The sequence below is a fragment of the Protopterus annectens genome, chromosome 12.part0 (assembly GCF_019279795.1).
Source record: "Protopterus annectens isolate FY-2018-M chromosome 12.part0, PAN1.0, whole genome shotgun sequence".
In the NCBI taxonomy this organism is placed as follows: domain Eukaryota; kingdom Metazoa; phylum Chordata; order Ceratodontiformes; family Protopteridae; genus Protopterus; species Protopterus annectens.
Window position 1 is genome coordinate 224125436 of NC_056746.1, and position 27900 is coordinate 224153335.

Here is a 27900-nt window from a genome sequence, read left to right on the forward strand (position 1 = left end):
CAACAAAGCACATTAATTCAATATGCAGGTGATTCAACTGTCATCTCATCCTTCAATAACTTCTCTAACCTCCAGAAAATCACCCAAGATGCTTTCTCCTCCACAGAAACCTGGCTAAACAATGCCCAATTAATGCTTAACCCCCCCAAAAAAACTATACTGCTAATATTCTCATCTAAACCACCAGGTACTGAATTTAAGATTTTCTCTCATGACAAAACAGAAATTGAACAGGTACAGTAGGCAAACCTTTTAGGAATTACTATTGACAACAAACTCTCCATTGAACAACATATACTCAATTAACCCACTTCAAACTAGGCAAATTATAGCGACACAAACTATACCTCGATTAAACTAAGATAAAACTAGCTAACACTTACCTCATTCCACCCCTTATGTATGGGAGCCCCATTTTCACCATCCTCCATGCGTCCCTCAGTAATAAGCTACAACATTGCTACTACAAGATAGCAAAATTTGCCTCTAACATGTCTAACCGCTCTCACCACTGCAGTGCTATCTCTAACCTGTCCTGGTTAGACTTTCATCACTATCTCCAATTTACTCAACTAACAATTGCTCATAAACTAATTTTCAAACCCATTAGCTGCCCTACTCTCACATCCATCTTGAGCACATATACCCCTAATCAAACCTCCACTCCTCAGAGAGAACCCTTCTAAATGTAGCTAAACCCAATAAGAGAGCAGGGCTGCCTATACTCCTACAACATAGCCAAAGTCTGGAATAGCATCCCCTTCATCTATTACTCAACTGGACTCCCTAAATACCTTTAAAATCACACAAAATATCTGCTTTTTACAAAATCCAAAATATACATGTGAAATACCATCTAAACCCCCATAACCCAAAACTCATTCCACCAACAATCTGTATATGCAACTAATTTTAACTATGTACTTTGCCTGTGCACTGGTGCTTGTACATATTTAGCATAATATGTTGTCATTCTATATCTAGACCTGCTCTAAATGTCTGTTATAACTGGATTTTTTCCAAAGGCTTTTATATTAAATATGTATTATTCTGTTTGTAATATTTTATTTACTATATTTTATCTTCTGTATTTCATTTGCTATATTTTGTTTGCTATATATCTGTGCTTGTTTTACTATTGGAGTTTTTTTCCCTGGGCCTCCACTGAAAATGGGCTTTCAAACCCAGTGAACTTTCCCGGTCAATAAATAAATAAAATTTTAAACATTTTAATCTCATTTTATGCATATATTCTCAGAAAATAGTAGTTTGCTGTATTTCTCAATTTCTATCTGTCTCTGTCCATCATGGGAACCATTTGGAAGTCGAGTACAACATGTCTGAAAGAACCTTCCATGCAGTGCAGAAAGGGAACAGACCCTGAAGATAAAGTGTCTTGAGTATTAGCTTGCATTGGGCAAGTGTGGTAGAACTAAAGTTCATCAAAGTTATGTCATACAGTTTATTTACGATTTTACTGCTGACCTGTTATAATCTGTTGTTTTTCTTCTCCAAGGATAAGAAATATGCAACAGATAAATACAAAGATATTTATACAGAGCTGAGCATAGTGAAAGCAAAATCAGAATGTGACATTAGTCGGTTAAAAGAACAGCTGAAAATTATGACAGAAGCACTGGGTGAAAAGTCTCCTGAGAACACCACTGCTGCTGGCTATGGTGAGTTTTTTTTTTTTTTTTGCTTAGTCTTCATCATAATACAGAAGTAGGACATGTTGCATCTGCATTCGACAAAGGCTATACCAAAGTAGACATTTTTAGAGCAGTAGATCTACTTCCATGTCACTGTTGCAGTATTCCTAACAGATGGAATCTTTTGCCAAGGACAGCTCTACGTCTGGCCAGTATACTAAATTTTTAAATTCTTACCAGCACTTTATGATAGACTTGGGTTCCCCGACATTGGCATAGGGCATAAAGGTGACATAGAAATGCTCCATACTGTGATCTTCTTTACCGCAAGTGCGAACACTACAGTTATATGTCAGTATGAATGCCCTTCACTGTGCTGGTTATACTGAGACTTTTTCAGATAAGTACCCTGTTGAGGTCTTTTCTTTCAAGTTTTTATTGTCTTAGAGCTACTCACAACCACACTCAGTGCTCTGTTTGTTAGGCATTTGTGCCGAAGACTCTTTGCAGTCATCTGTCTTCTCTTTCAATTTATGTTGAGAACCAAAATCAAGTTGTTGGCCCAGGGTACCATGGCAGCATCTTCCTGCCCCAAGGTACAACTGCCTCTTAAGAAAAAGGCTAAGCAGTAAAGGTCTGATACTGCAGTAGACCAGCCTCTGCCCAACGTGTCTCTTGAAGTGGATGATACCCGTAAGCACCACCCATTGTTGACATCTGTTCCATCTGCCGTAACCCTGCTAGTGGCTGGCATGGAACTAGTAGCTTCTTGTACATCATCCAAGGCTTTGCATACATCTGCTGCAAATGTGGGGGAGGAACCAGAGCTGATCATATCTGACAGATGTAGGGAGATTCCCCATATCCTAGTTAGAGAGGAGGTGCCTGGTATCTTGTTAAAGCAGATGTCCCTCTAAAGAACAGACAAAAGACTAAGCACATTTTTCCCACTCTCAAAGAAGCAGTGGCAGGATTTTACTCATGGTTTATTTAATGTCCTGATGGCTTTAACACCCCCTTAGGGGGTTTCATTTCCTTCCCCTCCCTGGTCCTCTACTCCTGAAAAATCTATGGAACCTGATTCCTCGACTGAGAAATCAGACTCTGATGAGGGTTCCTTGGCTTACTCTTCCTAACTGCCATCACCCTTGGACTGTGGTTGTGAGGAAGAGGAGTCCTTAGTTCCTGACTCACCCTGGAAGAGTTGTCCTTTGGAGATATGGTGGTTTGCGTGATTGAGCATTTCAGTAGGACTGCATCCAAGTTTCTGACATCCTGAAAAGATATTATGAGTTGCTGCAGATGGAGTCATCTAAGTCTTCTGCTATTCCCCCTGAGTTGACTGCTGTATTGGATACTTTTTCAGCTGCCTCTTTAGCAATTGATTCCCAACCTCCTGCACCTAGGAAACCTGTCCATTTTTATAAGGTCCATGAGGCTCTCAGGTTTCTTCATAAGTGTCGTCCTTCTGACCTTGCTGTGATTTGTCTCTGCTGATAAACCTTCTCAGCGTTTGCCTTTCTATAAGCTTCTTCCCTTAGACAAGGATAGTCAAACTATGGAGAGGCTAGGAATAAGGTCTGTACTTCTGTCGCCCTGGCATTTTATGCCTTTAACTGTCAAACTCACATGACCAAGTATATCTTAGCACTTTTGTCTCAGCTGGGTGGGGTTCTGTCTGACCTGCCTAGTTTTGAGGCCATGTCCACTGCTCTTTCTTTTGTGGGATCTACGTCTCAGGTGGCTTGTCACTCCATTAAGTGAGTTACGATGCTGCTGATACCTCCTGTAGAACTGCTGCTTCAGGCTGGGTCATGAGGTGATATTCCTGACTTCATCTTCAAGCTTTGTCTGATGACATTAAGGTTAAGCCTCTTGATCCACCCCTGTATAATCAAAATATCTTTGGTACTCCAGTGGCAAATTTATTTAATACCTTACAGGACCAGGGCGGGGTCATGAAGGATCTTAAACAGATTTTTGTCATTCCCATTCCCAGGTTTCAGAGGAATTATCCTGCTAAAACTGCCTTTGTTCATAGACAACCTTGTCAGCCCTCCAAAGGTAATCTATGAGATATCTAAGATTGGCATAGCTTTGGCATTGTCACCCACTGGAGTTTTCAGATGTTCTTCGTGTTTCACTGTTGCAGTCATTACATTTGGGTAATCTGCTGGCAGGTTGCCCTCTGTCGGCCTGAATAACAAAGTCTTGGGTCCTGCGTCAGTTGCTGTCTCCTCTTCCATGATGTCAGGTTGTCAGGAGTATAAAACATGCAGCCGACGCCATTGTATTCAATCTTTCTTGCTGCGCAGTGCCCGAAGCAGAAGCAGTTCGTAAGTGTCGGTCGGCTGACTCCTGAAATTTTCGCATTGAAGTTTCAGAACCGAAGTCTTCAAACTAAAGCTAAGTACCCCGTTGGGGAAACTTTTTCTTGCTCCTAACCAATGTCAGTAAATGTTAATAATTGCATTACTTGTGGGAAGCAAATACCTCATAAGAATTTTCATTTGTACTGTATTCCTTGCCTAGGCCCAGATCACAACGTGCCTTGCTGTTGGTTTTGTGCTAGATTTAACCAACCCACTATTAAGCGTCTGTATATTTTTGCTTCTAAATATTTTGGTTCAAGTTTTAATTATCCTGAAATGCCGTCGGTTAGCAATCGGACTACCAGAGTTCACAAAAAACGCAAAGAAAAAGACAGAGACAGACCGTCGAGGTCCAAAACCGACGAAGCTTCTCCTAAGCCAGTCACCGGTTCGCCGGTACTCAGTGAGGTGCTATCGTAGCCCCTGATACCCGCTACTTTTGAGTTGCAGGTCTCTACCGAGACCCATTCGGAGTCCGGTATGCCACGAGATTCTCAAAGTATTGAACCTGTGAATGTCTCTCCCTTGGATGGGTCCGGAGCCGCTGAGCAGGCACCGGCTTCTGAGGGTGTTTTCAGGCCTCAACATTTTTGTATTAAACCGACGCCAGCCTCAAAAACAAGGTCAAAAACATCTTCTGTGTCTAAAAAAAATGATGCATGAGCCACGTGCTCAGGCCCCTATGCCTAAAAAACAAATGATCAAAATGGCTGAGGATATAATTACCTTGATCAGGGGTTCCCAACCCTCCCCCCCTGCTAAGAGGCCTAGGCAAGGCATTGATTATGAATCTTCAGATCAGGTTTCCATTTCTTCTGATTCCTCTTCTGATCAGGAATTTTCTATTCCATCCTATGAGGATTCTGATGCAGAGGAATCCATCCCATCTGCATCTCCTCCTGAGGATTACTCTTTTAGAGAGACTTTGCATACTTTAAGGGAACATTTTACTGGGAGAGTCAGGACTTCTCTGGATCAAAAAAGAAGCTTAAGGATTTCCTTCTTATTCCTCAGCATAGGCCTTTGGCAATACCTCCTGTATTAGACATTGTTGATGTGTTTCCGGAATCAAGCATGCCTCCTGATTCCCCTGCTTCCAGCTCCTAGTAAGCCAGACAGATATTACAGAGTCCCTGACTCCCACAAATTTCTCTTCAAAAATCCTGCTACTGATCCTGAGACTATTTCTCAGGGTCCCAAGGGTGTAAAGACCTTTACAGCCAAAAATCCTACCCCCTCTGACAGAGATTCCAGGGCGCTGGATAGATGGGGAAAGAAGGTTTATACATTTGCAACCTTGGCAATCAGGGCCTTAAACTGCCAGTTTCATATGCTTAAATATCAACAGCATGTTATGGACTTACTGAAATAGAAAATTATGCTGATTTCTGATTGTGTGGAAAATAGAGTTACAGGAATTATTGCATTCAGCAGAACAGGTTCGAAAGCATACTTTGCAATGTGGTTTTGATTCCTTGGAGGCCTCTTGTAGGGCCGCCGTTACTGGATCTGTGATTAGAAGGCATGCCTGGCTCAAGGAGCAAAATCTGCCTGATTATGTTAAAGCTAAATTGTTGGATGCCCCTTTGCAGCATGATACTCTGTTTGGTAATAAAGCAGAAGTGGTTTTAAACAAAATGGAAGACAAAGCTAAATCTATGCAAACTGTAAAAGATTTCTTGCAAGTGCAGTCACCCAGGTTCAGTAGACACTGGCCTACTAAAAATTGGTCCTTTCCTGTGTCCAACAAAGCCACTCAAGGCAAATCCAGGCGCTCAAAAGGCTCCAGATACCAATCACAGGGTTCTTACTGGTCAAAGCAGTGGGGTGCCTCCACCTCCAAAACTGGAGGAAACAAAGCACAACCCTACAGTAAGCAGTCTCAATGACTTTCCTCTACCATCACCAAGCACTTACCGTTTGGAAGCCCCCTTGGGAGGAAATTAGCACTTCATGCTCAAAATTGGCAGTTAATTACCCAGGACAAGTGGGTATTGAACATAGTATCCCAGGGGTACAGATTTCATTTTTATACTTTGCCAATTCCAAACGGATGGCCGGATCTGCCACAAAACGAGTGGGCAGAGGCCCAGAAACAAGTCATGTCCCTCATGGATATATGGGGGCTATTCAAATAGTACCAGAAAAGGAAAAAGGACAAGGTTTTTATTCAAGACTTTTCCTGGTACCCAGAAAAGACAAATCATGGAGTCCAGTACTGGACTTATCGATTTTGAACACGTTCCTGGACATTCCAAAATTCAAAATGCTGAAGTTACAACAGCTACTGCCTATGCTAGGCAGGAATGCTTGGTTAGTAACTCTAGACTTAAGAGGCACACCTGCATATCCAAATAAGGGAATCATGCAGAAGATACCTCAGTTTCAAAGCAGGTTTTTTGCATTACCATTTCTCTGCACTGCCCTTTGGCTTATCTACTGCGCCCAGGGTCTTTACAAAGTGCCTGGCACCAGTAATTGCATTCTGCAGACAAAGAAGCATTCAAATTTATCCTTATCTGGATGATTGTCCCATTCAAGCAGAGGACAAGGACACTCTTCTTCAACATCTGGCATTTGTAAAAAGGCTTCTAGCATGCCTAGGGTACACCATAAACGAAAATAAATCACAAGTGGTACCTTCTCAAATAATTACATTCCTGGGTGCAAGCTTGAATACAACTGCCTAGATGGCTTACCTTACGCCAGACAAACAAAGGCAACTGACAACATACTTCAAACAAATGGCAACAAAAACTCAGTTATCTGCCAGACAAATTCTGCAGGCTTTGGGGTTCATGGCATCCTGCATTCTACTAATTCCATATGTGAGACTGCATATGAGGAAACTTCAATTGTACCTAAAAAGTTTATGGAGTCAACATTGTCACAGTCTGGAAACAGTGATTCCTCTCATTCCCTGCCTACAACAGGAGTTTCTTTGGTGGGCAGAGACATTTCACCAAAACAAGGGACTGTCATTCACTCTACCCCCTGCCACCCAAACCCTAACTACAGACGCATCAGACTATGCTTGGGGGGGCTCACCTGGCAGGGAGATGCATTCAGGGCAAATGGAGCCCAAACCAAATGCATCTGCATATCAACCAGAAAGAGATGCTAGCTGTTCAGAATGCTCTGACAGCCTTCAAGGACTGACTTCATCCAGGGACAACTACTGATAGACGGACAGCACCACAGGTATGTGGTACATAAACAAGCAGGGGGGGTACACATTCCTACCCCCTTTGCAGACTAGCCATGGCCTTGTGGAACACAGCCTTGACTTACCAAATACATCTTCAAGCTCAATTCCTGCCAGGAAAACAAAATACTCAGGCAGACGACCTAAGCAGAAATTTTATGGACTCACACAAATGGAAACTGAATCCACAAATCTTCAGCATGTTAACACAGAAATGGGGGGAGCCCAGACATAGATCTATTTGCCCCAAAATTATCAGTTGGACAAATTCTGCACACGAACTCATCACAAAAAAGAATGGAAAGTGGATGCCCTATCCTTCAGCTGGAAAAAACTATCATTCTATGCCTTTCCCCCTCTGCCTCTGCTCTCCAAGGTCTTACTAAAAGTCAGACAGGAAAAAACAAAAATTTTTATTTTATTTTTATTTTACATTTGTTAACCGGGCTAGTCCAACTGGATACATGTCCATTTTCAGTGGAGGCCCGAGGAGAAAAGCTCCGCTATCTAATACATGGTAAAAAAAAGTATAAACACAATACATAAGTCATTTCAAGCACAAAAAGCATATACACAATACATAAGGCATTTCAAGCACAAAAATACTCAAGGCATTTAAACCACAATATGAGGAAGTACAGAAAGGTAATAGGAGATAAAGCTGATACTTAAGTACTGGAATGTGTAGTATGAAACAGAAGTAATTAAGATGTTTAAAAGTTAGCAATAGAATGTAGAGAAGAGTATAGTTGATAGATAAGAGACAGCATTTCTAGTAGAAATGAAAACACCGAAAAAAATGGAGCTGGGAGAAAGTGTAAAGGATGCAGGAGATGTGAGGAGTTGTAAAGATCAGCTTGGGTTGTTGCATGAGCATAGCCAGTGGTTGGTTAGAAAGTGTTATAGTTTAGTTTTAAACAGTGTGATGGAAGTTTGGGCTATTAGGTCTGGAGGAAGTTGATTCCAAATCTTACCAACTGAGTTGGAAAATAGAGTCACCTGCGGTGTTCTTTGATAGAGAAGTTTGAATCAGTATTTTATTAGATGAGTAAAGGTTTTTTAGGTTGTTGTAGGGTTTTATAAGGTTGGAGAGCATAGGTGTATTTTCAGGGTGGTGAAGGGCTTTCTGGGCTATAGTAAGCTGATAGTATTGAATTAGGTGGGGTAGCTCTAGCCATCCTAGATAGCGGAGGTTCTGGCAGTGATGTGTTTTATATGGGGAGGCAGTGGCAAATCTGGCAATGTTGTTGTAGGCTGCTGTAAGCTTACTGATGTTATATTTAGAAAGGTTAGTATATATAGGGGAAGCATATAGTAGTGTAGAGATAAGATGGGTTCTAGCTATGGTAGTTCTTGCTTCAGGAGTTAGGAAAGATTTGATTCTGTAGAGAGAACCTAATTTTCTATTAGTTGCTTTTATGATTGAGTTAATATGAAAGTCAAATTTAAGTAGGTTGTCAATAGTTATGCCTAGAAGTTTGGTTGTTTGATCAGGAGAGATAAGGGTGCCATTGTTAGAGGTAAGAGAGAAGTTAATAGTGGGGGATTGGTGTGTAGGTAAGAAGAGGAGAAGTTTAGTTTTCTTAGAGTTTAGGAGGAGACAGTGATTAGAGAATCATTGCTCTATGGTGGTGAAAGTTTTTTGGGTAAAAGAGTGTAGGTCAGTTTGGTTGGTGGCAGAGCAAATGATGGTGGTATCATCAGCGTATTGAATACAAGTAGTTAGAGGGGTGACAAGATGTAGGTCGTTAATAAAGATGGAAAATAAAAGAGGACCTAAGATGGAGCTCTGAGGGACTCCTAAAGTGGTGGGCAGAAGTTCAGAAAGATTGGTGTTCCATAACACTGCTTGTTTCCGATTTTGAAGATAGGAGGTAAACCAGTTTAAGGCAACGCTGTCAAGAGAGAGATTTTAAGCGATGTAAGAGTAGTTGGTGATTCACCATGTCAAAGGCTTTTGACAGGTCTACAAAGAATGCTGATGAAAGTAGGTTATTATTTCGGTTTTTATTAATGGAGTCAATAAAGGATAATAAGGCTGTGGTGGTGCTATGGTAGGGACGAAATCCATGTTGGCAGTTTGCGAGGAGATTATTGTTTAGGAGGTGATTAAGTAACTGTTTGTGGATGCATTTCTCCATTATTTTTGCAATAGGAGATAGCAGCGCTATGGGGCGGTAGTTAGAATACTCAAATGAATCACCCCCTTTGAAGAGAGGGATGATGTGGGAGATTTTCCAGAGTGAAGGTATTGTACTTTCTTTTATGGTTCTGTTGATTAGTATAGAGATCGGGTAGGCAATAGCTTTAGCTCCTAGCTGGAGATATTCAGCTGGTATTTTGTCGGCTGAGGGGGTTGAAGGTTTAAGTTTTTGAAGTAGGTATAGAATATAGGAGGTGGGTATGGGTTTAAGTTGAAATGGTGGTGGGGTACAGTTTGGGTTACCTAGTAGAGCGGGGTCAGGGCTTTGTTGGTTGGCTAGTTTAAGTATTGTAGAAGTAAAGAAGTTATTGAATGCATTTTCTGTTTGTAAGGGAGAGTCAGGGCTAGAGCCTAGAGGATTGGGAGTTTCAACTTTGCCGGGGGATAGTAGTGTGTTAATAGATTTCCAGAATTTTTGTGGTTGGTGTTGGGAGGATCGCTGTAACTGGGTGTAAAAGTTCTTTTTATCTTGTATGATAGCTAGTTTAGTCATGTTTCTTATTTGTTTGAAGTTAAGGTGATCAAAAGAGTCTTTAGTGGTTCGCCATTTAGTCCAGGCTTTGTTCCTACTAAGGATAAGTTGTTTAGTGTTACTTGTAAGCCATTGTGCTGTCTTAGATTTTATGCGTATAGAACGCATGGGGGCATGATGATCAAGAATAGTGAGAAAGGTATAATTAAAGTGGTTAACAGCGTCATCTATTGGAAGGGTTTGTAGAGGTGACCAGTTAACTAGGCTAAGTTCATATTGAAATTGATGGGGGTCAAAATGTTTTTTGCTGCGAGATAAGCGGATAAGGGGAGGTGTTGATAGATGTGTTTTGTGCCTAATAATGTATGTTAGTGAGTGGTCACTAAGGTCATCTGGGAGGGTTCCTGTTGAATACTTTTGTTGGGGGCTATTTGTCAAGATCCAGTCTAGTATGGTTTCTTTATTATTGCTTTTATTTGTTCTAGTTGTTGAATTAATGGTTTGATGGAATCCATGGAGGTTAATATGGGTAGATGGATTCATTTGTTTGCATACGTTCCAATCAATATTAAAGTCGCCTAATAATATAGTTTCTTGAGGGAGATTGATTGAGAACCAGTTTAGTAGGTCTTCTAATATTGGGGGATTATTGCCTGGGGGAAGATAAGCACAGATAATATTTATAGTTTTGTGTGGATTGAGGGAGAGTTTGGAGACAATAATTTCACTATTAGTGTCATTTGGAGGGGTATGAATTGCTTTACATACTTCTAGTCCAGTTTTGTAGAGTATAGCTACTCCGCCCCCTTTTTTATTAGGACAGTCTTGTCTTAGGATGTTATAGCCAGGGGGGATAATTTCATTGTCTTTTATAGTGGGTTTGAGCCAGGTTTCGGTAAGGCAGAGAATGTCAAATTGTTGGACTTCTAGTAGGGCATGAAGAGCAGGAACTTTATTGCAATGCTACGGATATTAAGATGAGCTATAGAGAGAGATTTGGGAGGTTTAGTATGTGGTGTAGACATAGTTTTCATTTGTTGGGAATTGGGGGAAAGTACAAAGGTGTCTGGGCCTGGGTTAGGGTGTATGTCCCCGTCTATTAATGACAAACCTTGTATAAGGTGAGTTAATTGTGAGGGCTTCAAGCAGTGGATGTGTTTTGTGAGTGTATGAATAAGGTATTTGATATGTGAGAGACTATGGTATTTGGGTTCAAGATATAAGTTGTATATGGGACTGAGATAGGTAGTAAGTATAGATGGGGGGGTAGTTAGGGTGTGTTTGTGTGGGATGCTAACAGTAGGACTAAGAGGTTGCTCATAGTAGGTTATGAGGTAGGTAGAGGAAAGAGAAATTAACAGAGTTAGTAGTAGGAGAGGGAGGTGTGTGTGGGACATGTTGAGTTGAGTAGGAGACTGTATATAATAGATATATGGTCAGAGAGGTGGTGGGTGTGGGAGGAGATTGTTGTGGAGTGGGTGGAGAGAGGAACAAGTTCTGATTGGTGAAGTTTGTGGAGGGTGTGACTATGTGGGACTAAATGTAGAGGTTCCAGGGGTGGGTGAGATTTGGGGGCAGGGAGGGGAGCGGAGTGAGCCCGTAGGACGAACGGAGCGGGATGAGCCAAAAGAGTAGAAAAGAGCTGAGAGGAAACAATCAGCCAGGTAGAAAAATAGCAGGTAAGTGAAAACTGATAGTATGACTAGTAAGATGTAATTGAGTATCTTATAAGCAGATGTGCAGTACACAGATCCCAATGGGAGGTAGTTAGGCCAGGGGAAGGAAAATGTGTATAATAGGGTAAAAATCCAGGTAGAAGACAGTAAAACCAGTAAGCTTCTCAAAGATCCAGAGAGGAAGGAACTATAAGTAGAAGGGAGCCGTGTAGTAGGCAAAAGTTCAGAAGCAGGTATATGGAGGGAAGTAATGGGAATAGAGAAGGAATAGAAGTAAGAAAAGCAAAAGCAGTATTAAGGGAGAAGAGATTACAAGAGGTAACAAATTGTAAGCAGTAAAAAGCAGTATTAAGGGAGAAAAGATTACAAGAGGTAACAAATTGTGAGGAATTGAGGATAAGTGGGGAGGATGCCACCTAGTGGATAAATGTGGTAGTGCACCAGTAGTTCCACCGAGGTAGATCCCTAGCAGGGCTAATTAGAGAGAAAAAGGGAACAAGAGAAGAAAGAAAAACTAAATAAGTAGGTAGGCTGTTGGATTTCCTGGTAGGGGAGCTTACTGAACACCTAGTCGGCCTATGGGTAATTACATAGTACAGAGGTTTAGCAGCCGTAATACATACTTTCTCAACCTTCTGGGAAGGGCTTAATTCTATTCCCATACAAGGGTTGAAGCCTTGGAGTTTGTTGTAATATGTTTTGATCCTAGTTGCTCTGGACTGGCCTCGCCAGCACTGGTACCCACTTATAAGGAATATGTCTCAACGTCCTCCATGGTACTTGCCTCAAATACCTCATCTACTGTCTCAGCAGAACAATCAAATTCTGCACAGTCAGTTCCAAACTCTGAATCTTGCAGCATGGTTGATCAATTAATTATTCAAACAACACCTCTCAGTAAATTTGTGATGGATGTCATTTTGGAAGCCAGAAGGCCTACTACTAGAAAATCTTATGCTGATAAATGGAAGAGATTCTGTGCTTGGAACCAAGCACAAGGAACAGACACAGCAAAGCCCAATATTCCTCAGATTTTACAATATTTGACTGAGATGCTTGACAAGGGCCTATCTTTTTCTTCAATAAAAATCCATGCCTCTGCCATCTTGGCTCATTACAACACAGAGCCTCCCCTGTTTTCTCATCCTCTGCTTAAACAGTATCTTAGAGGGGCCAAGAATTTAAGGCCTCCCAGAAGATCACCAACTCCTGCATGGGACCTCAATTTTGTGCTGGAAAAACTCACCCTGCCTCCTTTTGAACCAGCAGCTACTGCAGATATAAAATTTCTGTCTTGGAAAACAGCTTTTCTCTTGGCAGTCACTTCAGCAAGAAGGGTTTCAGAACTACAGGCTCTCATGACAGTGGAGCCTTTTATTACATTTTACCCGGACAAGGGTGTCCCTCAGTACCAATTCTTCTTTTATGCCTAAGGTGGTATTCAGTGTGGCTCTTAACCAGACCATTCTACTGCCAACTTTTTACCCAAATCTACATAACAAAGGGGAGCGGATTCTGCATTCATTGGACGTACACAGACAACTAAGATTCTACTTAAACAGGACCAAATCTCTAAGAAAGTCTGAGCAACTACTGGTAGCATTTGCTGCAGGATCAGAGGGGAAGGCTATATCAAAGCAGACTATTTCTAAGTGAATAAGCCACTGCATTCATTTCTGCTACTTGCACCATGGTAAACCTGTGCCAAAGGGGATCAGATCACATTCCACCAGGGCTGCCTCTACTTCAGCACCTTTTCTCAGAGGGGTTCCAACCAAAGACATTCTAGAAGCTGCTACTTGGAGCTCTCTGCATACCTTCACAAAGCATTATCATTTGCCTCTCTTCTACAAATCCAGGGCTGGCTTTGCCACTGCAGTTCTGCAGGGCCTTATAGCCGCTCCTAATGCTGTTTAGTTCCTTCCTCCCATCCATAGCTTTGGGATTCTACCCAAATGTAATGACTGCAACAGTGAAACACGAAGAACATAGTATAGTTGTGTACACTTACCATAAATGTAGATGTTCGAGTGTATTCACTGTTGCAGTCCGGGTTACCCACCCACCATCCCCCTTTCTATACCTTTTCTTTCCTTCACTATACACTAAAGCCTTTGTGGTGTATTTGCTTTTAGATGAAGGTAAAGATGTTCATCGTGTTACACTGTTGTAGTCATTACACTTGGGTTCCCCAGTCAGCCTGAGTTCCAAAGTCTTGGTCCGGCGTCGGTTGCTGTCGCCTCCTCCCTGACGTCAGTGCAACAGGGGTATATAAGATGCAGCCGACGCCATTTTCTTTAGTCTTTCTTGCTGCACGGTGCCCAAAGCAAAAGCAGTTCGCAAGTGCCGGTCGGCCGACTCCTGAGATTTTCATTCCGAATCCAGAACCGAAGTCTTCTACAAAGCTAAGTACCCCGTTGGGGAAACTTTTTCTTGCCTCAGACCATTGTCAATAAAAGTTAATAACTGTATTTCTTGTGGGAAGCAAATACCTCATAAGGATTTCCATTCCTGTTGTATCCCATGCCTAGGCCGAGACCACGACATCACTGGTTGTCTGTTTTGTGATAGGTTTAACAAGCGCACTATTAAACATCGTTTTGATTTTGCCCAACATTATTTTGGCAGAAAATTTAATTACACCATGCCGTCAGAACTTCCGACGACCGGAGTACATAAAAAGCGCAAAGACAAGGACCGGCATCCGAGGCCCAAAACTGACGATGAGGCCTCTTCTAGGCCGGTCGCCAATTCTCCGGTTTTCAGCGAGATGCCTACGCAGCCCCTGACGACTGCTTCCACAGAACCACAGACCACCTCCAACTCCCACGTGGAGCTGGCTGGGCCTTCGGACGCTCAAGTTTTTCAGCCTACCGAAATTAACCTTTCAGAGGGAATCGAAGTAGCTGAGGCAATCCTCAGCTTCAGAGGGTGTTTTCAGACCTACTCAGTTAAGCATTAAACCCTCTGCTAAGTCTAAGCCTCCCTTAAAAACAAAGAAACAAATACAGCATTCTCCAGGACAGGCCTCCATGCCTAAGAAACAAATGCTCAAAATGGCCGAAGACCTTATCGCCCTGATCAGGGGGTCCCATCCCCCTCCTGATAAAAGGCCCAGACAGGATGGCAGACTATGACTCATCCGACCAGGTGTCCATTTCTTCAGATTCATCCTCAGACCTAGGATATTCTTTACCCCCTTATGAGGATTCTGATGCTGAGGAATCAATGCCATCAGCCTCTCCGCCTGAGGACTACTCCTTTGGGGAAACCTTACATACCATGAGGGAGCATTTCCATTGGGAAGGCCAGGATTACTCCGAATCCAAGAAAAGGCTCGGAGACTTCCTTTTATTACCTCAACAGAGACCCCTTGCTATTCAGCCAGTGTTAGATATTGTGGATGATGTGTAAACTGAATCCAGCTTAAATCCTGATACTTTCCTCCAGCCCCTGTTAAACCTGACAGATATTACAGAGTCCCTGACTCATACAAATTTCTGTATAAAAGCCCTGTTGCTGACCCTGAAACTATTTCTCAGTGACCCAAAGGGATTAAGCCTCATCAGCAAAAAGCCCAGTTCCCTCTGACAGAGATTCCGGAGCATTAGACAGATGGGGAAAGAAAGTATATACGTCTGCATCTTTAGCAATGAGAGCCTTAAATTCCCAGTTTCACATGCTAAAATATCAGCAATTTTTGATGTCTCAGTTGAAACAAAAAATGCTTCCAGATTCAGATCCTAATTTTAAAGAAATGCAGGATTTATTGCATGCAGCTGAACAAGTGGGAAAACATACTTTGCAATGTGGTTTTGATTCTTTAGAGGCCTCCTGTAGAGCAGCAGTTACAGGCTCTGTCATTAGAAGGCATGCTTGGTTAAAAGAACATACGTTACCAGATCATGTTAAAGCAAAATTATTGGATGCACCTTTGCAGCGGGATGTGTTATTTGGAGTTAAAGCAGAAGAGGTACTAAAGAAGATGGAGGATAAGGCAAAATCTATGCAAACGGTGAAGGATTTCTTACAGGTTCAGCCTCCTCGATTTAGCAGAAATTGGCCAACAAAGAATTGGTCCTTTCCAGTTACCGACAGACCTCAAAGGGGCAGATACAGACGTCCAAGAGGTAGAGGTCAACCACAAGGTCCTTACAGGCCTCGACAATGGGGTGCACCAGGCCAGAAGGAAGGGGAAGACAGGCCCCAACCATATAAAAAGCAGCCTCAATGACTTCCCACTACAGCTGCCAAACAGCTCTCTCTTGGCAGCCCCCTTGGGAGGAAAACTGGCACTTTTCTATCACAACTGGCATTGGATCACCAAAGACAAATGGGTTCTCAACATTGTATCTCAAGGTTACAGGTTCCACTTTCACACTCTGCCAAGGTTAAAAGGAATGCCAAATCTGCCACCAAATCAATGAGCAGAGGCTCAAAAACAAATTACAGCACTCCTGGACATGAGAGCTATTCAAAAGGTACCACCACAGGAGCAAGGACAAGGATTTTACTCAAGACTCTTTCTGGTTCCCAGAAAGGACAAAGTCTTGAGGCCCATTCTGGATCTTTCTTCTCTAAACACTTACCTGGATGTTCCGAAATTCAAAATGTTGACACTACAGCAGCTTCTTCCCATGCTAGGCAAGAAAGCTTGGCTCGTGACCTTGGACCTCAAGGAGGCAAACCTGCATGTCCCTATCAGACAAAACTGCAGAAGATACCTCAGACAAGCCATGACCTTGTGGAACACAGCTTTAGACTACCAGGTTCATCTGCCAGGAGAGAGAAACACGCTGGCAGACGACTTAAGCAGAAACATCATGGATCCCCATGAATTGGAGCTGAATCCACAAATATTCAGAATGATAACACAGAAATGGTGGAGCCCGGACATAGATCTGTTTGCATCCCCAACAAATTGCCAGCTACAGAAATTCTGCACAAGGAGTTACCATCCACAAGCATGGAAAGTGGATGCCCTCTCATTCAGCTGGGAAAATCTACAAGTATACGCTTTCCCTCCTCTACCTCTCTTTCCAAAGGTACTCATAAAAGCCAGGCATGAAGAGCCAAAGATGATCCTGATTGCACCAGACTGGCCACACCAGCACTGGTACCCAATCTTAAAGAACTTAGCACAAGAACCACCCTGAATTTTGCCTCAAATCCCACATCTGCAGACTCAGCACAACAATCATATACTTTATAGCCAGCTAAAGACCTTAAACCTAGCTGCATGGAAAATTCCTTAGTCAAGCAAGCAGTGCCTCTCTCCAGAGCTGTTATATATGTCATTCTGGAGGCCAGAAGGCCTAGTACCAGGAAAGCCTATTCGGATAAATGGAAGAGATTCTGTGCCTGGAACCAGGCTCGCAGCCTTGATCGTCTTGTCCCAAACATTCCTCAGATACTACAATATTTAACTGAGATGCTGAACAAGGGCCTCTCCTTTTCATCCATCTAGATCCATGCCTCTGCCATTTCTGCTCATTACAACACGGGTCCACCAATTTTCTCTAATCCTTTACTAAAACAGTACCTCAGAGGGGCTAAAAACATGAGACCACCCCGTAGAGCACCTACTCCAACTTGGGACCTCAACTTTGTTTTGGAAAAATTAACTTTACCTCCTTTTGAGCCAGCTAACGCAGCAGAACTAAAATATATCTCTTGAAAAACTGCTCTGCTACTGGCAATAACATCAGCACGAAGAGTTTCAGAATTACAGGCACTAATGACAGTGGAACCTTTCCTTATTTTCCACCAGGGGCAGGGTGTCTTTAAGAACTAACCCTACGTTTATGCCAAAGGTGGTATCAAGTGTGGCTCTAAACCAAACTATTCACTTGCCAACTTTTTATCCAAAACCACAGAATAAAGGGGAGAGACTACTGCATTCTTTGGACATTCACAGGCAGTTATGCCTCTACTTGGACAAAACCAAAGCTTTCAGAAAATCTGAGCAATTATTGGTAGCATATGCTGCAGGAGCACAGGGAAAAGCCATTTCAAAACAGACTATTTCAAAATGGATAGGACATTGTATATGTTTCTGCCATAGACACCATGGGAAACCTGTACCTAGCAGCATTAGATCTCACTCCACCAGGGCAACAGCCACTTCAACTGCCTACCTCAGAGGAGTACCTACCAAGGATATTTTGGAAGCAGCAACATGGAGTTCTGTGCATACCTTCACCAAGCATTACCATTTGCCTTTATACTCCAAATCCAGAGCTGGCTTCACCACTGCTGTGCTGCAAGGCCTTATAGCCACCCCTAATGCCTTATAGAACCAGCCACCCTACCTCAGCTTTGGGATTCCACCCAAGTGTAATGACTGCAGCAGTGTAACACGATGAACATAGTACAGTTTTGTACCTACCATAAATGTAGATGTTCGAGTGTAAACACTGCTGCAGTCCAGGTTACCCTCCCTCCTTCCCCTCTTACTTTGTTGGTATGTACCTATGTCTTCTACCCTTCACTACCTATGGGGAGTATTTGCTGGTAACTGAAAGTTGTTGTTTGCTTTTCTTATGTATACTTTACTAGCAATTTGAATTGCCTACCTAATTGGGGGCACCTGACATCTGGGGCAAGAAAAACTGAAGAAAATGGCGTCGGCTGCATCTTATATACCCCTGTCGCACTGACGTCAGGAAGGAGGCGACAGCAACCGATGCCGGACCAAGACTTTGGAACTCAGGCCAACTGGGGAACCGCCTGACGGCAGGATAACCCAAGTGTAATGAATGCAGCAGTGCTTAGACTCGAACATCTATATTTATGGTAGGTACAAAACTGTACTTTTATGTTGCTAAAAGTGCATTTATCTATATTCTGACATCTGGGGCAAGAAAAACTGAACAAAATGGCGTTGGCTGCATGTTTTATACCCATGATGACCTGACGTCATGGAAGAAGAGACAGCAACTGACGTAGGACCCAAGACTTTGTTATTCAGGCCGACTGAGGGCAACCTGCCAGCAGATTACCCAAATGTAATGACTGCAACAGTGAATACACTCGAACATCTACATTTATGGTAAGTGTACACAACTGTACTTTCCCTCACTTTCTTGTCTAAAGTTGTAGATTCACTGGTGGATTCAACACATATCTCACAATCCAGGAGTCCCTTTCTAGCCTCCTGCTGTGTCTCAGGAGCTTTTTGTGGATACCTCAGATCAGGAGTGGAGTGCTACTTCAGGCATTATGAGGGTTCAGTGTCTCTGGCTGCCCTCATCAGCAGCTGGATCACATCAACATCAAAGAAATGCAGGCACTTATCCTTGCTGTCCCAGCCTTCCATTCTGTTTGCTCCCCAGGACCTTTAAAGGTCTATACAGATAACACCACAGAGATGTGATACATTAACAAGCAGGGGAGCACAAGGTCCTGCCTTCTTTACAGACTAGCACTTCAGGCTTAGGATCCATCTGTCAAAATGCAGGTGTCTCTGCAGGAAATTTGCAATCCTTCAGGACAAAATCTGGTTGCAGACTCTCTGAGCAGGTCCAGAGCACACCCTCATGAATGGATGCTACTCAGAGAGATGTTTCTGGACCTTGCTCACTGGTGAGGCATTCATCAAGTGGAGCGGTTTGCCTCCCCTCTGAACAGACAGGTTCTCACTTTTGATCCAGATCTCCAGGTCCTCTGGCTTGGAGGGTGAACGCCATTTCTTTTTCAAGGAAGGGGATGTTCCTTTATGCTTCCCCCCTTTCTCTTCTCCCCACAGTCGTGCACAAGATCAAACAGGACTCTCCAAAAATTTTGATGGTGACTCCCTGGTGGCCCAGATGACACTGGTTCTCCCTCCTTTTTAATCTTGCCAGGGACAGTCATCACAAGTTACCTTACCAGGTAGATCTTACACAAGACAAGGGGTTTCTTGTTCACCCTCATCTGTGCTCTCTTCAGTTGATGCTTTGGGTGATGGGGTTTTAATCCCCCTTTGACACCATTTCTCTGATGACGTGCTTAAGGTTCTGAGGGAGGTCAGGAAACCCAGTACCAAAAACTCCTATATATCCAGATTGAAGGGATTGTCTGTCTGATGTCTTAAAACTTCAAAAATATCCTTTCTCACTTGTCAGCAACCTCTGCTTGTCTGCCTTTGACTACACCATTAGCCTGTTGTTCTGAGGTTACACAATTTTTGAAAGGTGTCATCCACATCAGGCTTCCAAAAAAGCCCATCTCTCCTTCTTGGGACCTTAATTTTGTCTTTGAAAAATTAACTCAGACTCCCTTTGATCCTGCTGCTGCTTGTCTGCAACATTGCATCTGGCAGACTGTTTTATTCGTGCTCCTTGCTTCCGCCAAGAGAGTTTTTGAACTCCAAGCCTTGATGGCGTGTTTCTCCTTTTTTCTTATTTCATAGGGGAAAGCTTGTCTGCATACTAATCCTCCTCTTATGCTCAAGGTGGTCAATAAATTGTCCCTTAGTGTATCTATCCAGCTTCCTTCCTTTTTTCCTTCTCCACAGTTTGCTAGTGAGAAGGTTCTTCATAACTTGGGTTTTCAAAGAAAACACTGGTATTATCTAGGTAAGACAAAGGCTATATGTAAATCTAAGCAAATTTCTGTTTCCTTTCATGCCAGGCCTGTGGCTTTGGCTGTTTCTAAGCAAGCCATCTCCTCCTTGATTTGTAAAGCCATTTCCTTTTGTTATTCCTTTCATGGCAAGCAGCCTTCTGCCTCTTTTCAGGCCCATTCTGCCAGAGCAGCGACCACCTCTGGGACTTTCTTCAAAGGTTTGGACACCAGTTCCATCCTTGAAGTGCAACTTGGTCTTCTGTGCATATTGTCACTAACCATTATGAGTTGGATGTCATTTCTAGAGCCAGGGCAAGTTTTGCCAAGTCTATCCTTCAAGGGTTTGTGGAAGGTTCCTTCTTGCCTTCCTCCTCCTCCCATTCCTCATAGTAGCTTTTGTACCCTCCCATCTGTTATGAATACTGCAACAGTGATATGGAAGGACATAGTACAGTTGTGCAGAATCTTACCATAAAAGTAGAGGTCCTTCTCTTCACTGTTGCAGTATTCACCCCTCCCTCCTACCCACTTTTCTTCCTTTTTTTCTGTTGGGAACATCTGCCTAGCCAAGGGGTCTTTGCCCTTCTCCTTAGGCCTCTCCTTTTTTCCTCAATATACGTGTTTACTCATCTTCTGGGATGGCTCTTGTTCTTCTGGGGCACTTCAGTTCTGAGTATGGAGCATCTGTCCATTACCTTTATGCCCTGTGCTGACACGGGGAGCATACATCTGACGTACTGCACTGGTAAAAATTAAAGACTTTGGTATATTGACTGGATGTAGGGCTATCCTTGGCAGGAGATCCCATCTGTTAAGAATACTGCAGCAATGAAGAGAAAGGACATCTACTGTTATGGTAAGAGTTTACACAACTGTACTTTTTGCATGTTATTTTAATTTATTTACTTTGTCATTCACATCTACATTTTCCATGTAGGACTGTAATAAGAACTTTGCTGGCAATTTTTTAGTTCACGGGCATAACCAAATATTTTCTGTTGCAACTAATCTGTATTTTGGTGAAAACTGGATGCACATGTTTAAGTACAAAGTTTGCATTTTGTATGTGAGTCAGCAAATATTATGCAGCTCAGCACTTGCAGATTTACTAAAATATAGTTTTGAAATGTATTGCCTGTTTAAAACAAGTTAAAAGGAGAGCTATTTTGTTTTAAAATGTACAAAGTATCTTGCATAGCATGTGCATGGAAATCCAGATTGAGTAACAGTACAGGGCAGGGCTGTCTACAGTAAAGTTGCGGAACACTGAGTGAAAGCTTCTCATTTCAAAAGGAAATTGATATCATTGCATGTTCCCTAGCTGAAGTCATTGTATTTGAATAGCATTAATGGGGATTTTTAAAATAATTCTTGCTTTTAAATTTCAACTCCCACTATGAACATACCAAAAAGGACCCATTAGAAGAACTTTTGCTCAGTATTTCAGTCTCCTGTGGTGAGTTATAGATGGTATTTTGGCTGTTTGTTGTACAGCCTACCTGGCTGCTTGCTCCCCCAGTATATGTGATGCAACTGACATGTTACACTGTCCATTCTAAACAACCAGTTACTTGCATAGCTTATGTAAACTACATACAGTTTGTGCTCTTTAACACTGCTACTACATAGATTCATAGGTTGTAGTTATTAAAGGTTTAGCATTTATCCATTTTTCCTTTAAATATTTAAGGAAGGGGCTTGCCCTCACCTGTAGACGTTTGATCCATAAACTGGAAATCTGTTATGCAAAATATCTCCTGTTTCCCCGATTTATTTTGCTGTATTAAGAATAGCAAGTTAACTGGTTACTTCATAAAAGACTATTGTTGCCAATAAAGCAGAATTTCTGAGTATCCAGTAATAGTGCATGCATCTTAACAGGAGACTCTCCCCATATTCCTGAGATGAATATATGTATCCGTGTTATCAAAGTCTAGTTTCTGAAATCTTGGTAGAGGTACTTACCTAAAACTAAGCCAGCAAAAGTGTCATCTACAGTCAAGCTGATTTGATTTGTTAAGCCAGATCGGTAACTAGGACGGCGTGATGGGGTGACTTTTAGAGGACACCGTCGTTAGATGCAGATTGTGAAAAAGTGAAGTACTAGTATTTAGTTATGAAGTTGCAAGGGTGTTGCAGCTTCGTAAATGAATGCCGATAATGCAATCACAGCTGAAGCTCCCAGTGTCTGATACTAACTTGAGGCAAGTAGCTTGGTACTGTTACAAGTACTTTGAGAAAATGTTTTTTGTGGGGGTGCCAGTTTGGTGAACTGCACAGGGCACCAGATGACCCAGTTACAGCTCTGTGTTAAACATGCACAATGAAATGGTCAGTGTGGGATGTACATGACTGGAATTGTTAAGAAGTGTTTGTAGACAGGACAAATGTGACACATTGGCTTTATCCCACTATTTCACTTTTCCCTTCCATCTTATTTATCTTATTTGCTTCCAGTAAAGAGATCCATTTGTGAAATTCCTCCAGTTGCTTCTTGGCATCTGTTGCCTATTTTTTGTATCTTTGTTGTATGTATACCCATTGACAAAATCTCCTTTCTCTACTCCCTCACTGCTTTAGTCTTTATTATATTGTCTGTCACCAGAACAATGCTGGTGAGCTTCTGAAAGTCGAAGTGAGCACAACACCCAATCCTGTCACCTTCATGTCTAATGAGCAATTTGTTTCATGAATCACTATTAGATAGCATGATGGAAAGGAGCATGCTGTAATTGTTAGTTTTGCTATGTATGTTAAAAAGACCCTTTCTGCAACTACTCATATGACAATGGGCCAACTTTAAAACCACACATATATTGTCATATATGTGGATCACATGTCAAAGTGCACTTCTGATTGCTTTTAGTGTGTATGTAGCCAGAGATGAACTAAAACAGACTCCTGATGTCATGCTGTACAGCAGAACCCCCCCCCCCAATCTAAGCACGTAATACATAGTGATGTACTGTGCACTCTGTGCCATTCAATGATATTGTACAACTGTATTCATGACTTTGCATCACTGTACTGAATGCCAGCATAGAAAACCGTGAGCAGAAGGCTTGTATACCTCTACACACTATGTTTATGGATACCAGGGCCCAAGCTCTTATCTTATCCTTTGGACTAGACAGCAGCCAGCTAAGCTTACCTGTTTCTGTCTCCTAGCAGAATGCTAAGGGTGAGTGATGAGTGCTAATCTTATGATGATGTTAGGTACAGCACTTTGTATGATACTTCTTTATGTCCTTGTGTAAAATAACCTTCATTTACCCTTTCTGTGTTCCTTGCAAATTAATAAAATACCACACTATTTGTAAGTCTGAATAATCAGTCTGCAAACATATCACCTGATTCTGTGTTGTCCTCTCTGTCTGTCTCAACTGATTGGGTTATTTGCTTTGTGATGAATCTGAGCTTCACAAGTACTTGAGCGCTCTCTCTACTTCTGCCATAATTCCATGCAAATAAGTCCCCTTAGTTATCATTTGCCTCTCTTTGGAGTTGGACGTTCATCAGTTTTTATCATCAGATAAGTGATTCTCTGTCTTTTCTTACTCTTTTTCAGGTTTTCCTCATGTCTGTGTCATGGTTTCAATTTTGTTTTATTTCATATCTTTTCACACAGATTAATAAATTATCTCTGTCTTCCAGGGCCTACTCAAGCGCTTTTTCATTTTGGACTTTGTCCTTCAATCATTTTACCTGTGCAAAGATGGACAAAGCTTCAGGCTTTAAAAAAAATGCCAAAAGTGTTGGTATAATATCACACCTCCGTAACCTGTTTTGGTGTTGAACACTTAAATTCAGACCATGACATTTGTGTTGTGTTTGGTTAAAGGGCACTTTTTGACAAAAAAAAATAAGTTAATCATTAAGACTCCTCTCCCTGACACAGCAGGAGATTTAACCATACCCTTATTGGCTTCATCTTCATCTCAGCAGCCCAACAGAGCTGAAAACCAGAGTATTAAACATTCTGTCAAGAACAAGCATGGAGATAAAGACGAGTATAGGGAAAAGGAGAAAAGAAATGGGCCATCTGATGCTCCAACTTACACTTCAGAGCTGAAACTTTCCAAGTGTTCTTTGTTGATTACACGTTTAACAACTTTGACAGTTTATAGACCCTCTACTCCTTTACCAGCAGCTTCTTAACCCATTATTTTTTGGGATCACTCCACAAAGAAGGTGTTGCCTTTTGGGACATGATCTTCTGAGAGGGAGCTCAAGACTGATGCCTCAGCACCTTCTGCACTGAAGTTCACTTTCAAGGCTTTTGAGAGGATTTTAGCCCACCAGTCAGCTAGGCAAGCAGATGAACCAGTTGCCTTGACTCCATCAGGACCCCCTGCCTCATCTGAAACTGTAATATCATCACCTGCCCAAGGATAATAAAGCTCTGAAAGCCTTGACCCCTCCCAGCTTCATGCATTGTAGTCCCTTTAAAGACCACCTACTGATAACATAAAGACTTTGAAGGCCCAAATTTCAGCTGTGCCATCTATCACCAATTCCACCATGAGACTCATTTCGAATGGAGCAGATGGTGCAGTCAGAACAGCAAGCACCAGCATTGCTGTTTGCCATCATTGCTTGGCTAAGACTTTGTGATTTTGCGGACAACATTTAATCATCCTTCCTTATTGTCCCAGATGATGGATACTCTCTTTGATACAGTACCCTGATGAAGGGAAAGCAAGTGGACAGAAATGCTGTTTAACAAAAACTTCCAGATCTTTATCACTTTCTTTCCTCCTAGTTCCAGACTTCTAATAGAGTGCCATCTGTTCCTCGAGACTTTCCAGCAGAACTGGTTATACATCACCATTTTTATCTGATCTTCTCCTGTCTTAACTATTAGTTGTTGAACCTCATTTACCTCTAATTTTGCTGTAAAGTCTTCCATAAATATTTTAATGTGTGCTTTTTTTATTTTCCCACTTCTCTGCTTTATACAAATTGTCATAAAATGTCCTAAATATTTTTAATACCTCCACAGGATCTGTGATTATTTATTTTTTTATTCATTTATTTTTGTTCTAGGCTTCCTAAGTTTGGCAACAACTCTTTCTATTTTCTGTTGCCTAAGTCACTGTGCCAAAAGTATTTCTGCCAAAATCTGGAGTTACTATCAAAAAACAGTTGCTTAACAGCAGTTTTTCTAAACTCATGCATATTATTCAAGTACGCCGTTATTTTCTCTTTAGCACTCTGCAATTGCGCCTCTTCTTGTTCTGTGACATTCCCCTTATTTTGTAATACTTTAACCTTTGTCAGCCCCCAATAATTCTTATTACTTCTTAACCAGATCTTTTTCTTTTATTTCTACCCTGTTTTTATACTCCACTTTCATTTTATCCCACTGTCTAGCCACAACTTCTGGAGTACTTTCTATCTTCCCTAATAACTCCTGGGTAATTTCCGCTACCCATTCCTTAATTTACTCTCTTTTTAACAGGTAGGTGGAGAAGTACCAGTGTCTCATGTTTACTTCATTACCCTGCATTTTTATGTTAGTAATTATTGGTGCATGATCTGAAACAGTTATTGGATGTGTCTTCTTCTGCCTCCTTTGAAACACCTTTCCAGGCAAATGTTGTTTCTGGTAGCAGTTACTTCTGTCAAGAGAGTTTCTGAAATACAAGTATTGTCTTGCAGGCAGCATTACTTGGTTTTCACAATGATAGAATTGCTTTTAAACCAAATCCTTTTTTGCCTAAAGTAGCTTTTGAATCAGAACAGAATCAATCCATTAATAGGTTCATAGGTAACTAGGCTATTGGCCCTAGGGCCTATATAAGCCTAGCCAAATGGTACCCTGGCTTTTGCCAACCAAGAAAATTATTTTTCTGTCCCCCTGTCAAGCAGAGCCACAGAAGTGATCCCCGGGGGGAATTTCCTATCTCCCATCCAATCATCAAGATTTTTCTTGAAGAGTGCTAATGAGGATCTTTGTTTGATATAGATAGGTAGTTTGTTCCAGAGTATGAGAAGTCTCTGGGACAGGAATCTATCCCTCCAGCATGTTCTGTTTATTGTGGTGACAAGGTTTAGGTCCCTAGAATGGTTAGCTTGGAGGGATTGTGATTTCTTTACGTGGAGCATGTCCAGCAGCTCTGGGTTTGACATAGCTTTGTATGTTAGACAGAAATCGCCTCTGAGTAGGTGATATGCAACAGAGTAAAGCTGGAGCTTTTTGAGACGGTCTGCATAGGGCATCTGTTTGAGGCCGGTAATCCTCTTTGTGAGGTATTTCTGTGGCCTTTCCAGTTGTTGTAGATGTCTTGTGAGGTACATACCAAAAGGGCCGTTGTACTCTATAATGGGTCTAATGAGTGATGAGTAGAGGGGAACAAGACCACTTTTTTCCTGGATGAGAAACCTTTTGTGATGAGGTGTGCCACGTAGAAAGATTTCCTGACTACTGTGGCAATGTGATTATCAAAGGAGAGACTACTGTCTATCTGTGTCCCAAGGTCTCATCACACTTTCGATGTTAAGTAGGCTACCACCTATGTGGTAGTTCATGCCTGTTTTCCTTCCCATTCATTGTAGTTGAGGATAATATACTTTGCATATTCTGAAAGCTCATCTTCAGCTCATGTTTTACCATTACATAACTAAGTCTGTATGTATGGATGATGACCTTTTCATGTGTTTTTCAGTGATAGTTGGATTCTAATATTTCCAAAGGCAACTTGTCCAGATGGCTGTCATATTGCATATCGGTTATCTATACATTTAAAAGCCTGACTCTCTTCTGAATTTAAAGGCCATTGTACCAAGTTCATGTCTATATGTTCAACCTTTTCCAGACACTCAACTTTGGATGACATTTTTGCTGTGGCAGCTTTGTCTGCTATAGGCATACCTTCATTAATCATTTGCAAAATAGAGCTGATGTCCAGATCTGGAGCAGCCTTTTGTGCCTTCATTTTGTGGAGTATCTTGCCATAATGTCACTCAGAGTGAAAAAAAATAGCTGGGGAATATGTCCCAACCAGCTGAGATGGATTGGAAAAAGGACATAGGATACAGAAATTATGTACTTACCATATATTCCTTGTTGTCCCTGTCAGTGTGTCTGTCAACATCCTGACCTTCATTCCCTTTCCAAATGATCTTTTGGAGCATTCAGCTGCTGGAGAGATTGTCAGACCTATACCAAAAGCTTGAGCCTATGGCCCTTTTTCCTTTCCTTTTTTGACCTGTAGTGTATTTATATATATGTATGTGTGTGTTTTTCTCGGCCAAACGGTAAGTGAGGGGACATATTTACATAGCATTATGGGGGTGGGAGAGCTCTGCTGGTGAAGCTCTTGGGTAAAACATTGCTAACTTGGATCTGCCATGAGATGCATAACAGCCAGTCAGGTTGGATGGCTGGAGAGAGTCAACAAGTGTCTATTGTTATAGTAAGTACATTACTTCTTTTACAATAGTCTATATTTTTTCATACACGTCACACTGTTGCTTGAAATTTCAGGCATTTTCATTTTCACATTTATATTTACATTAGGTGTTATTTTTTTCTTTTTTTTCTTTTTCACATTTACATTCTGTCCATTGTATTGTTAAAGCAGCTTTACAGGAGCATAATGTTAATATATACTGTCATTCACCAGATATAATGAAATCTAAAAGCAATCCAGATTTCTTGAAGAAGGACAGATCCAGTATTGTCAGGCAGATAAGGAGTGTAAGGTCAAAGGTGAGTGATTTTGTTTGGTTTGTTTTAAAAAAAAATGGACATTAGTGAGGCTGTTCAGC

General features: G+C 41.7%; 1 protein-coding gene across 9 annotated transcripts in view; it reads left to right on the top strand.

The window, feature by feature from the left end:
• LOC122816469 (myosin phosphatase Rho interacting protein) overlaps positions 1-27900 on the top strand; it is a 3136467-nt gene that overhangs the window by 3064671 nt on the left and 43896 nt on the right. For all 9 annotated transcript variants that reach the window (XM_044089284.1, XM_044089283.1, XM_044089288.1 and 6 more), the window contains 2 exons: positions 1517-1679; positions 27756-27841. In XM_044089284.1, coding sequence (XP_043945219.1) covers positions 1517-1679; positions 27756-27841 — 249 coding nt within the window. The remainder of the gene's footprint in view (positions 1-1516; positions 1680-27755; positions 27842-27900) is intronic.